The following is a 13,953-nucleotide window of genomic DNA, read 5'->3' on the forward strand; positions in this document are numbered from 1 at the left end:
ATACTGCTGCTTCAAGAATTTGATTTGGTCATCAAGGACAAAAAAGGATTTGAAAATGTGGTAGCCAATCACCTATCCAGATTGGTGAATGAGGATGTCACCTCAAAGGAAGATGAAATAAGAGATAAGTTCCCAGACGAATCCTTGTTTTTGATTGAAGGGAGACCCTAGTTTGCTGACATGGCTAATTTTAAGGCAGTCGGGGTCATTCCTAAAGACCTCAATTGGCAACAAAGAAAGAGGTTCTTCTCTGATGCGCGACATTATGTTTGGGATGACCCCCACTTGTTCAAAATGGGTGCAGATAACCTCCTTAGGAGATGTGTGACAAGTGAGGAAGCCAAAGGCATACTGTGGCACTATCACAATTCACCGTGTGGTGGGCATTATGGCGGAAGCAAAACAGCAGCCAAGGTCTTACAATCAGGATTTTTTTGGCCAAGAATTTTCAAAGACGCCCATCGTCATGTCTTAAAATGTGACCAATGTCAGAGAATCGGGGAAATTTCTTGAAGAAATGAGATGCCTCTGCAAAAAAATATGGAAGTTGAAGTTTTTTATTGTTGGGGTATTGATTTCATGGGCCCTTTTCCTTCATCATCAGGGAATGAGTATATTCTAGTAGCCGTTGATTACGTATCTAAATGGGTGGAAGCTATGGCCACTGCAAGGAATGATGCTAAAATTATGGTGAAATTTATCAAGAAAAACATTTTTTCTTGATTTGGAGTACCTCGCATACTGATCAGTGATGGTGGTTCGCACTTCTGTAATACTCAACTCTAAAAGGTATTGGGACAATACCATGTGAATCATAGAGTGGCATCCCCCTACCATCCACAAACTAATGGGCAAGTCGAAGTCTCTAACCAAGAATTAAAGAAAATACTAGAAAAAACAGTGGCATCAACTAGAAAAGACTGGTCATCCAAATTGGAAGACGCATTGTGGGCCTATAGAACTGCATACAAAACTCCAATTGGGCTATCTCCGTTTTAATTGGTATATGGCAAATCATGTCATTTACCAGTTGAAATGGAACATAAGGCATATTGGGCTCTAAAATTTCTGAACTTTGATGAGAAGGCATCCAGAGAGCAGACAAAGATCCAGTTGCTGGAACTAGAAGAAATGTGATTAACAGCTTATGAATCTACGCAACTTTACAAAGAAAAGGTGAAGATGTATCATGATAAGAAGTTGTTGAAGAGAGAATTCAAATTGGGACAAGAAGTACTACTATTTAATTCAAGATTGAAATTATTTCCTGGTAAGCTGAAATCCAAATGGTCTGGACCCTTTGTTATTAAGAAAGTTCGCTCTTACGGTGCAATAGAGCTGTATGACCCACAATCTCAGGATCCGGAAAGGACATGGGTTGTCAATGGCCAAAGGCTAAAACTGTATCATGGAAAAGAATTTATCAGGACACAGGACACTGTTCATTTAATCGCCAAGTGAGGTAAAAGCGTCAAGCTAATGACGTTAAAGAAGCGCTTCCTGGGAGGCGACCCAGTTTTAATCTTTGTTGTGTTTGTTTTTACATGCATTTTATCATTAGGAACTTGCTTAATAATCTTTACATGGAGCATATCAACCTCTCTTTGAATGTGAAATTAAGGGTTTTAATTTCTTGGGAAAGGACTAAGTTATAACTCAGAAAAATCTTTTTGAAAATTAGTCCTTTCACTAAGCGCCTGCTTCTCGCTAAGCGCATAATCACTCATGCACTAAGCCACGAGTTTAAGCTCTTAGCACACCACTCTGACACCTAAGGTTATTTCCGCTAAGCTAGCCAAGGTTTAGCTAAGCCAAAATCAATTCGAGTTGAATTCTGCTAAGCGACAAACTGATCGCTGAGCGATGGCTTCCCTTGGCTAAGCGCGACCCTATGTCGCCAAGCGCTATTCATTGCAGTCAGAATTGAGGGCCATGGGGCTGAGCATGTAATCTGCTGGATAAGCGGATATTCTTGCGATTTAAACTGGATTTGATTTAGCTTAGCACCATTCATATCCGCTAAGCTTAATTGCTTGCGGAAGCTTGTGCGCTAAGCGGATCTCTTAACCGCTCAGTATTAGCTTCACTGCACATAAAATACATGATTTCTGCTAAGCGGGCTCAGATCTTGGCTTAGCGAGAGTTGCAGGTTTTCTGATCTGTAGATCTCGCTAAGCGGTAGATTTAACTCACTAAGCTAAGTATTTGTGTGCTAAAAAAAAACCCAAATGAGTCTCCCGCTTAGCGCGAGCCCCTCTAAGCGGCTGGCCTTGGAAAACCAAACGACTCTCCCGCTTAGTGAAGTGTTCGCTAAGCGGGAGCGTCAAAAAACCATTGGTTAAGTGTAACTTCAGCACAATGACAAGTGCTGAGTGTAGGGATAGCTGGAGAATTATGCATAAACTATATCATCTCTTTCTCCCTCTTTCATCTAATCCAGCATCTACATTGGGTCAACTGTATCAGCGGTTCAAGTAAGTTCCTCATGATCCTTATCTTTGTTATTTTGCTCAACATTAGGATAGATAACTTTTAAAACTAGCTTTAGGAATTATAGGATTGTAGTATATGTAGGAATAGCTTAAGATTAGGTGTCTATATAGGGTGTCTGTTGATAGGTATGTTGGAAACTTTGCATGCGTAATCTACCTATTAGAGGTTTCAATTTTAGAAGAATATGAACTGTGTTTTCTGTTGTTTTCTGGAAATTTGCAATGAACTCAATCAGCAAGCCTTCAGCGCTCAGCGAGTTCATCTATACTCATTGCACACATGCATTTCCGATAGAACTTGTTGAGCGCACTTGAAGCGCTAAGCGAGTCTAGCAATGCCCATTGATTGTTTCAATAGAACTCACTGATCGCACCTTTTGCACTGAGCGAGTCTATCAATAGTAGTTGTATTCTTCAATAGAATTCGCTAAGCGTATTTGTCGCGCTAAGCGATCAGATCTATAGAGGATAGATAAGTACTTGTGGCTAAGTGAGGCTGATTCGCCAAGCCCAAGTAACTTATATTTTTTTTTCATGATAGTCGTGCGCTGAGCCAGTATCCTTGCGCCAAGCGAAGTTCTTTACGGCAGTGACTGAGCTGTGCGACCCATTTCGCTAAGCTCCCATAACTTAGTAGAATTTGTGAAAATTTTACTGTGTAATACCGCTAAGCATGGCTCAGGGAGAGCTAAGCACACATCATTGCAGCAAGTTTTAGGCTTAGCGGGATCTATAGGCGCCAAGCGGGTATAGTGTTTTCTGTGAAGACTCGCTAAGCGAACCCTTTTTCACTAAGCAGTCTATATTGTTTTGTAAGGACTCACAAATGGCCTCAAGAAAGAGAGCAAGAGCTGAAGACATTCCTTCATCATCCAACCCACCTCCTCCAACAGTAACCATGGAACCAGATGGCCTACAAGCACAACCTATAGTTCCTATGTTGCAAAGCCTATTCCGGGGGCAGCTGATTATTGTCTACAACCAGCAGCAGTTGGCTCATAACAAGCCAATAGTATCCATGGAGCAATTTTTAGATAAAGTGGCCTGGCCTGAAGCTCAGCTGCCGTTAGGAAGATCTTCCGAGGTTGTGCCCCCTAGTCCCATACCAACATGGACAGAGCCTGCACCAGGTGAGTCGCAACCACCAGTAGGAGACCCACAGGCTTCCCCGGAGGTTGAGATTCTACCACCTCCACCAGCTCCACCGGCACCACCTTTGATACTCATTCCTGATGACTCAGATAACGAAGTTGCAGCTCCTCCTGACTCACCAGCCTATTACCTAGAGGATGGTTCGGACTTTTTTGACTAGATGGACTAGTGAGGAAGTTGTGGTCCATCTTGACAAGAATGTGGATATTTCTGGAGATTTTATGCTTCTTTTTGTTTTTGAATTATTAGTATAACTTTGATGGTAGTACATTAGTTACTTTTTGTTAGTTTTGTGCATGAGTAGTGATGCAATCCTACCCCCCAAGGGCATTGGATAGAAGACTCCAAGAACATTGGGCCAAAGATGCAAGAGAAGGCCCTAGGGTTCTCATGAGCCTTAGGGTAGATTTTGGGCCCATGGGCTAAGTATGAGCCCACTTATCTTTGTACATATTATATTAAGGTTTCATTAATTTTGGGTCTTGTATTTAGGGCTCCATAATGTAGGTAGGGTACCCTAGAAATATAGGATTTTTCAGCCCTTGTATTTTAGGGCACCTAGACTAGTTTTTGTATTAGGGGTAGTTTTGTAATTTCACATGCACTAAGTGAATATTTGATGTGTGTGGTTGGAAATAAATTTAATTGAATTGGTAGAAGCCCAATCCAATTAAATTTTAGAGGGGGAGGTGAGCATTTGCTTACTACACCCCATTGCCACATCATATAGTCACACTTTGTGCATGTCCTTCATGCTTTACATGCCTCATGACACCTAAGCACACTTAGTGGAGAATCTTGGAATTGATATTGGATTAGTGGGCTGAACCATAACTAAAATTCACTAATCATAATTAGTAAAATTTTGGCCCCAAAGTTTGGCTCCACAAATTCAAGTGAAATTTGAATTGAAATTCAAATTTCCCTCCAATTTTGTGTGACACTTAGGCTATAAATAGAGGTCATGTGTGTGCATTTTTTTCAACTTTGATCATTTGAATAATAAACTTCAGATTTCATAGCTCATTTAGAGCACAAAATTTCGTGCTCTTCTCTCCCTCTCCCCTCATTCATCTCCTTCTTCCTCCAAGCTCTTATCCATGGCCTCCTATGGTGGTGAGCTTCTTCTAGACTCATCTTCTCCTTGAAGTGGCATCTCCTCTCTCTCTTCCTTTCTCCATTCCGCTGCCATTCATCTTCCAAGAAGCAAAGTAATCCATTGATGAAGAAGATCCTAGGCCTACAAGCTCCAATGGAGCTTACATCATGTGGTATCAAGAGCATCTTCATCTAGGTGATGTTCTTTTGCTTCCTCTATCTTTTTGTTCAGTAAATTCTCTTTAATTCTTTGTTCTTCATCTTATTCTCCTTGTATATCCTCCATTGTCTTGTGGTTTGGTGCTGTTTAGAGTAGATTAAAAAAAATAAACCGATTAAATCTTAGATCTACACTTGTTCTTGCTTTTCTATGGTTCAAATTTTGTAGATCTACTCTTGAATCTTGTTTTTGTGTTGATTTTAGGTTCTATCATTTTTCATTCATAATATTCTTGTTCTGAACCTTAGATCTAAATGTTCTTCCAAAATATTGATTATAAAAAAAAACACAAAAATCTAAGTGTAAATCACTTAATCCATGTTGTCTTAGAGTCATGTTTAGTCATAGTAATTGTCACATTATGTTCTAAGTTTGTGTTGAATTTTTATTTTGTTGATTGAATTCTAGATACATTTGTTCATGTATTCTTGTCATTCTTATCCTATCTTTTGAATTTTGAGTCTAATTCATGCATGTTATTTAGTTCATAACATGTTCTAAATCAATTCCTAGAAGTAGTCTTGTTCTTGAACTTTTTTTTGTTTTCTAAGTTTCCTACATGATGCCTATGATGAAGTTGAGTTGTGGTGCTGAGTTGTGGCTGGATTTGTGAATCAAAATAAGTCTTAAGCTATCTTGAATTGTGTTATTCAAGATAATTGAGCATAAGCAAACACAAATTGTAACTATCCAAGCCATAAGCAACATAAACACTACTCTTGATTTCTAGGTTGAAATCGCTGGTGCTGGCAGCTTGAACATACAAATTTGTATAAATTACTGGGAATCGGTCACCACGTTTTTTGAACTTAACGTTTTACTGAATTTTCTAGACATCTGGACCAAAATTATAAAAAAAGAACCAAGCGATTTCGATTAAAGGAAAAAATAAGAAAAATCGAACAAGTTGGCAGAAAAATCAGTGTCCAGGAAAAAAAAAGTGAAAGGAAAGTATGCTTGTTGTTTTGGCTCAAAATTTGCTCTATAATTGGTGCCTATTTTATACCAATCCTAGTTCTGAAATTTCAATTGAAAATTATTGTGAAAAAAAGTGCCAAAACTAGAGGTTTCTTGAGTCTTTTTTTTTATAGTTTTTCTACTCTACTCTAGAGCCATTCTAGGTTTCTCTTTGAGTCCTAGCTTGCTTTTTTTGTGGTTTTCATTGCTTTAATTGTTGAATAATCCTTGGAAATTTGTCTTGTTAAAACTCTATTAGTCTAGCTTTTATTCCAATTTTTTATGTCTTTGGTTATTGCTTGTCTCTTTGTTTCCTTGCTTGTCAGTTGCCATATAGGGAATTGAAAAGGAGTATTGGTGTCATATCTTGAAGAATTCGAGTAAAGAAGCAAGGGGCCAACCACCTTAAGAGCTATTGGACTAAGAAGCACTCCAAATTGAGTGAAACAGTAAAGAGAGAATAGCCACCACAATTGAGTTTTTTTTTTTTTTTTTAATTTTGTAATTGGCAATTTGTTTTGCTTTCAAATTTGGTAACAAAAAGGCCTTTCATTGGAAGTAAGTTGGGAGCCTCCAATAGGTCACCCTACTTCCATTTGTGTGTAATAATTTTAGGCAATTTTCCCTTAGGATAGTGAATGTTTTGTTGGGAACCTTAAACGAGGTCATCCAAACACTCTTAGGATCCGCCTAGTTTGCATTTCTTGCTTACTTTCGTAGCTTATTTCCTTTACCCTCCATTGTCAAACCGCCTAGATAGCTTGCCTTTTACCAATTAGTTTTTACCTTATCTTTCACACCTCTTTTAGTGTTTATTTTGGCTAGTTTCAACCATAGTTTCTTTTACCTTTTGTTTTCAAACCCCCAACAACAAAGAACCACAACTTAGAAACCATCATGAGTCTTAATTCTTCATCTAATATTAATGGTGAGGGTTCTACTACTAAGGACCCCTTGTATAAGATATTAGATGAGTTGAGATCCCTTAAGTTGTGGAAAGAAAAACAAGAAAGAAAAGAAAAAGGAAAAAAAGAGTGGAAGAAATAAGTCAAGATGAAAAAGAGAAAATAAGGGAAGAAGAAAGAAGGAAAATACTAAAAGAGTTAAGAAAAGAAAAACATGCCTCCTATAGTAGTCATAATTCTTGCAAGAGCCTAAGTGAAGAACTTCGTGACTATTATGAAGGAAGGCATAGGTTACATCTTAGATCTCACTCCCATATGAGAGAAAAGGAAAGAAAGCCTCAAGAGGCTAACATTAACCTCCCATACTTCCATGGGAAGGACAATGTAGAGGCTAATTTAGATTGGGAAATAAGGGTAGAGCAACAACTTAAAAGGAAGTCTACTTCAAAATCTTATGGCTCTCACTCTTATCCAAAGAAAGACCAAGGTCAAGGAATCTTAGGGGTGAGACCTTCTAAGCCCAAAGAAAAAGTCAATTAGAATGAAAAGAAAAAGGTTAACCATTAGCACACACAACAAATAAGTTGTATGTTAAAAAAAAAGAAAAAGAAAATAAGTTGTGCTGTTACAAAAAGGTCGAAAGCAACTTAAGAAAATGGAATAGTGAGAAGGCTATTTGTACAAAACAAGAAAAGATCATTGGGATTAGTCTAGGACTTGTGCTCTCTTAGAATCTAAACTTTTGAATCCTAAAAAAACCAGTGAATTTTTTGTAGCCACAACCTCACTACAAGCCTGAGAAAGTCCTTTTGATTATGTTTAAATATTTCTGACTTAATGACATGAGATGAAATGCAAAGATTGGACCTCCTGTTAGTTGTTATCAATAAATAGCTTAAACACTTGTTATTGAGGGAGACAGTAGCCGTGAGACTGTGGTTTGAGCTACTTTCCTTGAATCTGTCTTATGATTAACCTCATCTAATTGTATTGTTCACATTTTGTTCTCCTCTTTGTCTAGCTGCATATTTTGTGAAAACAAGGGATAGGTACACATTGCTTCATCTTTCTCATCATGCAATCAATGAATTTTGATGTATACACCCCTGTACATAATCACTGCATGTTTTACCACTTGAGGACAAGCGAGCTGTTCTCTTTTGCTTAAGGACAGGCAAAACTGTAAATTTGGGGGAGTTGTTAGTCGATGAATATGACTAACTTTTGTGTATAAAACCTGTGTATATTGTATCAAACTTTCCCAATTTATAGTTGTTTTGTAATACTATAAGTACTTTTTGTTAAATATAGGTAATAGATAATTTATACCTTTGTTTTGTGCATTTAATAATCAATTTCTCTCAATTTCAGGTTAAATAGGAAACTTTGGAAAAGTGTTGTTTTTCACTCTTTCGCTAAGCCAAGTTGCTGACTTAGCGAGAATTCGCTAAGCGCAACCTTCAGTGGCTAAGTGCGAGGAAGAATCCAAAAGAAGATGAGTTGTCATGTTCGCTAAGCGCACCGCTCCAGGTCATCAAATGCACTGCTTCAGCTCATTCGCTAAGCAAAACAAGCGCGCTAAGCCAAAATCCACTTATGTGCGCTAAGCAATCTAGATCTGCGCTAAGCGCACGAGCACGAACAAGGCCACCTATTTAAGACTGAAATCAGATTTGCAAAGGGAGTTTGGCACTTTTCTTGAGAAGCTGTGCATGCACGAAGGTTCTAGAGAGAGATAGGTCCAATTTCCAGAGAGTTATGAGAGATTTTGCTGTGTGAATATCTGCAGAGACGCGAGTTCGAAGCAGAAGCCGTTCTGAGAGCTTGAGATGAGTTTGTGAGTGATTGTGAGATCCTAGAGGTAAAGGAGTGTCATACCCTAATTTCATCCGGGGACCTTTGCTTGATGACATGCGACTTTTGTTTGGTCCTTGTAAGGTGCTTGGCACCCATCATTAGGCAATTTGTGAAATTTCGGGACGTGCCGAAAAACAAAAGAAAATATTGATGCACAATCCGTAAGGTTCCGTGACACACCGGAAATCAAATGGAAGCATCGTTGCACAATTAGTGGGGTTCCGTAACATTTCGTAAGTCAAAAAGGGGATGATTATGTAATCCACAAGGTTCCGTAACATTACGGAAAGAAAACAAGTATCGTTACGAAATTCGTAAGTTTCCGTAACTTTACGAAAAAAGAATCACCAAAAAAAGGCAGGGGGTGTACTTAGTAAAAATGGGGGTGCAAATAGCAACCAGGCCCACTTGGGCCGTCCAGAAGATTCCTCCAGAAGGTTGTTGCTTCTGGAGGAAGCAACCCTGCTCGCCTGGGCGAGCTGGGTGGCAAGCATCTCCCCTATTTTGCTATAAATAGGGGAGGAAGTGAAGAAGAAAAGGGTTCAGCCCCTTAGGCACTTCTCTCTCTTTCGAATTTGCTTGGAAAAATTGTTTCCGTGAAGAAAATCTAAGCCGAGGCGCTTCCAAAACGTTTCCGTAACGTTTCCGTGAGGAATTTCGCAAAGGTTTCGACCGTTCTTCGACGTTCTTCATTCGTTCTTCATCGTTCTTCGATCTTCAACGGGTAAGTACCTGGAACCAAGCTTTTCGATTCATTCTATGTACCCGTGGTGGTCCACATTGTGTTTCGTGTATTTTTATTCTCGTTTTATTTACTTTTTATACCCCCTTTTGACGTGCTTACGCCATTTTATTTAAGTCATTTCTCGCTTAACCTAAAAATAAAATAAATTTCCACCGACCGTTTGAATTGTATTATCCGTTAACTTCGGTTAAAATGAATTCCGACCGTTCGGTCGTGCCGTAACCACGTTGGAAATCAAAAAGAGGTAAGATAATAATATAATAATAAAAAACAACGTCTTTTAGTAAAATAAAGCGAAAAATCAATCGAACGTTTTCTCTTTGGAATTTCTCATTCTTAATCGAATTGACTAATAACTAAAGTGAAACAAAGGCTAAAATCAACTCGCCTAGTCAAGCTCGTCCATAAAAATAGGTTTTTGAAGTTTGTCATTTCAATTTCTTACTAAGTAAATGGATCGTTTTCAAGGTCCAACGCCTTAAAATGATCACCTTTTAAGTAAAAAGAATCACTTGATAAAAAAGAACTACGTAGGTCTGATTTCCTCATCGCAATTGAGGAATACGTAGGAGCAAAGGGAAACACCCTTGTCGACCACAAAAAGAGAAAAATATAAAAAGGGTATAAAGGATATAGAGACATAAAAAATCAAAGTCATGTTTGCACATTCGATTAAAGGCTGCCGTCCCTTGGGACGGACGTGTGGGGTGCTAATACCTTCCCCGTGCGTAAATACAACTCCCGAACCTTTCACTTAAAAGTTCGTAGATCGCGTCTTTTCCGGTTTTTCCGACGTTTTCCTCAAATAAACGTTGGTGGCGACTCCGCGCGTATTCCTTTCATGGAACACGCATCCCACGAGTCTCGCGTCGCCCTCCCGCCGAAGGGTAGGTTGCGACAGTTGGCGACTCCACTGGGGACTGTTTTTAGAGAGTTAGGCCATTTAATCTTGTGCAATGTTTTACCATGACTTACCCCTTTGTTGGTTTCCCTTCATTATGTTCTTGTATATATAACTCTTTGATGCTTTTAGTGCATTTTTTGTATCCTTGAGGTAAATATTTATTCATTTGATGCACACAAACACTAACACTATTTGCACACACGGTGAGTTGAAAAAAAAGGGGCCCTATACCCGGGTTCGTGGGAACATAAGGAGCGGAGGTGAATCTGTGATCATGCTAGGTCTCCGACTTGCTTGATTAAAGTGAACCCTCATCTAGAGTTTTTCTCTTTGAAAACATATTGTTGCTAGTAGTCCCTACTGCTGCAGTATGTTCTTCGAAGGGGATGATACCTCTAGAAACCATCAAGAGAGATATGACTACTTTGGGGGTTATCACTAAAAGCCTAGTTAGCTCTCTCCCTTATAGGTCCTTTAAATAGGGGCACGGAGCAAACACGTTACGTGCCATTTTTCACACTGCCATGCATAAGTGTCATGTACCCTTTTTCTTATATTTGTTTGTGAATATTATCGTACTATGTACATTCCCGTGTTGCGCCTTTCGCATATGCATCGCACATGGGTTCTGTCTTGATCCCCTCTGTAAACAAACCAACGAAGGGTCCGTGTCACCGTTTTAAATACATACATTGGGGCACTTTGCTACCCCTAGACGTTGTATCTAAAAAGGAGACAGTTTCTCAGGCTCCCGTATTCATAAATTGCATCTGTGTCATATGAATTTCTTCATGCATTCATCCATTCCACCCATGATAGATGTCGGAGTTTTGATTCGCACTAGATTTTATTTCACTTTAGTAAAACATGGGATCAAGTCAAAAGCCTTCGCTTAAAAAGAGGTTCTATCAAGTCAAAATCAAGAGCTTAGAGGTCACTAGTTTACGAGAGTTGGGGCAATTAATGGGTCAACTTCAAAGGCAAGCCTTCCGCAAAGCTTATGGTAAGATTTGGAACCGTTTCCCAGTATTATGACCAGCCCCTAAGGTGCTTCACATTTGAGGACATCCAGCTAGTGCCAACTGTGAAAGAGTTTGAAGAAATCCTGGGATGCCCACTGGGAGGAAGGAAGCCATATCTTTTCTCTGGGTTCTATCCCTCCACGACAAGAGTTTCCAAGGTAGTGAAAATCTCAGCACAAGAGTTGGAACGTGTAAAGCAAAACAGAAATGGAGGAGTCGGAGTACCAAAGAAGTGTTTGGAGGAAAGGGCAAAGGCCTTGGCAAAATCAAGGCGAATGGGCTTCTTTTTTTGACATCTTGGCGCTTTTGATCATTGGAGGTGTCCTCTTTCCAAATATGGAAGGGTTAGTGGACCTAGCAGCGATTGACGCTTTCCTCGTCTTTCATCATGGCAAGGAAATCCCGGTCGTCGCCATTTTGGCCATGCATGACACGTTCGACCAGAGATGTGAAAAGAGCGGCGCAAGAATTGTTTGTTGTACACCGGCTCTCTATGTGTGGCTGGTTTCGCACCTTTTTCTCCAAGAAGGTAGGCCCGTCTATCCGCTACAAGGTCACCGCTCGTGCGTCGAAAAAAGAAAGACGAATTGGGACCAACTCTTGGCTAGCATAGAGGGGCGTCAGTTAATTGGTTCCCTTGCTAGAAGGAAGGAAGAATCAGGATTCTATCTTCATGCGAAGGATTTCCAAATGTTTTCTTAATGGGAACAAGGGGTTGTATAAATTATAATCATGTCCTCGCCATAAGACAGCTTGGCTACCCCATAAGAGGAGCGCCATTAGACGAAAGCATCACGCCTTTCATTAAACAGGGTTTCAGTGACCCCAATGCGAGGGTACTCTAAGGAGTTCACAAGGCATGTGATGCGGTGTGAAGAAAGGACAGAGAGCTTAGGGGAAGCAGTAATGGGAGCATCGGCGACTATCATAAGTGGCTGAGAGTCCGGACACAAGGATTGGATTGGCTCCCAAATCTAAAGACTATGAGAGATGATGAGGTTAAAGCTTCGGAAGAAAGTGATGAGGTACAAGCCCTAAAGGCAGAGCTTGAAAGAGCCCGGGTAGTCGAAGAGAAGTTCAAGTCCATAGCCATCAAAGTCTGAAAAGAGTATGATGAACTAAGGGACGTCAATATGGCCACCGCTGAAGCCTTGGAACGAGAAACCAAGAAGGCCCGAAAGGAAGAACACGGCCAAAGCAAAGTTTTGAGGGGCTTTATAGGACAGCAATAGTGAGCTCAAGCTCCGAAGAGGTGAAAGGAATCATCACGGGTCAAAGGCATGATCTTGAAGGACGAGCTAAAAGCTTGCCTTAGGTCGAAAATAAATTTGTCCCAACAGTTAAGCGAGACTGAAGGGAATATGTGGGCCATCATCGATGAGTGCAAAGAGAAGCTAAATCTAGCGGCGACTCATGAGCAAAGGCTAGAGGATGAGTACGCCAAGATATCAGCAGAAAGGGAAGCAAGGGAAAGGGTAATTGATTCATTGCACCAAGAGGCAACAATGAGGATGGACCGATTTGCTCTTACTTTGAACAGGAGTCAAGAATTTCCCCGATTGCTAGCCAAGGCCAAAGCAATGGCGGACACCTACTCCGCCCCCGAGGAGATCCACGGACTTCTCAGCTATTGTCAGCATATGATAGACTTAATGGACCATATGATTAGAAACCGCTAGGAAGTTTGTATTGTCGCTCTGATCTTGACTAGTTATAACTTTTTGAATAAAATGAGTTTATCCCACGTTTTAACTCCAAAAATCAGTGCGAATCAAGTCACTCCCGCATTTTATCTCTAGCATGCATTGTATGTTGGTCTCGTCCTTTGTCACGGGAAGCCGGAAGGTCCATATCACCTTCTTAACTGTACACATAGGGCACTGCGCCCCCAAATGCGCAAGTAAGAAGAGATAATTTTTCGGGCTCTCGTGTCCGTAAATGCATTCATATCATGCATCGCATAAACATCTCTTCATGGCATCATAATGAACATATCGTTCCTGCATTTGTCTGTTATCATATTACGGCCTCACATTTTGCATGAGTCATGGCATCATCATGCATATGCGTTCAACAAACTTTTTGATCTGCAAAATTGCATACCATTTGTTTTCATGTTTGCTCATCCTTGCGTTTTCCTCTACAAAACAAAAACAAAAAAGGGGAAGTGTGAAACTTCACACTACATTCTTAGTTGCATGTGTTAGGCACCATGAGCCAACCATGTTGGGATCATAAACCCATTTCTAAAAAAAAAAAACACACAACAACAAAACAAAATAATTGAACATGGTACCTAATGCATGGTTAACTAGGAAATGGTGTTTCTTCGGGCATCTCAATTTCATAATTACATTTTCCGTGCATAAGCTTAAAGTATGCCCGAGTCATTCATCCCTATGAGATGTTGTTGAAGTATTGGCGATCAGAATTGCCATTCCTTGGATTATAGGGTTGAACCAAGCTCATGCTTTTACAAAAAGGTTCATCAAGTCAAGTTGAAATATGGAAGTAACCGTCTTGCAAAATTGGGGCAAAAGATGAATCGAGTCACATCACTGCTTCGTCTACTGCCAAACATATTTAGGATTATTGATGTCC

The 13,953-nt window shown here is 40.0% G+C and overlaps 1 protein-coding gene across 1 annotated transcript; it reads left to right on the forward strand.

Moving 5' to 3' along the window:
- The first annotated feature begins 3,318 nt into the window (after window positions 1-3,318).
- Window positions 3,319-3,804, forward strand: LOC114411207 (verprolin-like). Its single transcript, XM_028374959.1, has one exon. The coding sequence runs from the start codon at window positions 3,319-3,321 to the stop codon at window positions 3,802-3,804; it is 486 nt and encodes a 161-aa protein (XP_028230760.1).
- The last annotated feature ends 10,149 nt before the right edge of the window (window positions 3,805-13,953 follow it).

This window comes from Glycine soja, chromosome 5 (genome assembly GCF_004193775.1).
Source record: "Glycine soja cultivar W05 chromosome 5, ASM419377v2, whole genome shotgun sequence".
Taxonomy (NCBI): domain Eukaryota; kingdom Viridiplantae; phylum Streptophyta; class Magnoliopsida; order Fabales; family Fabaceae; genus Glycine; species Glycine soja.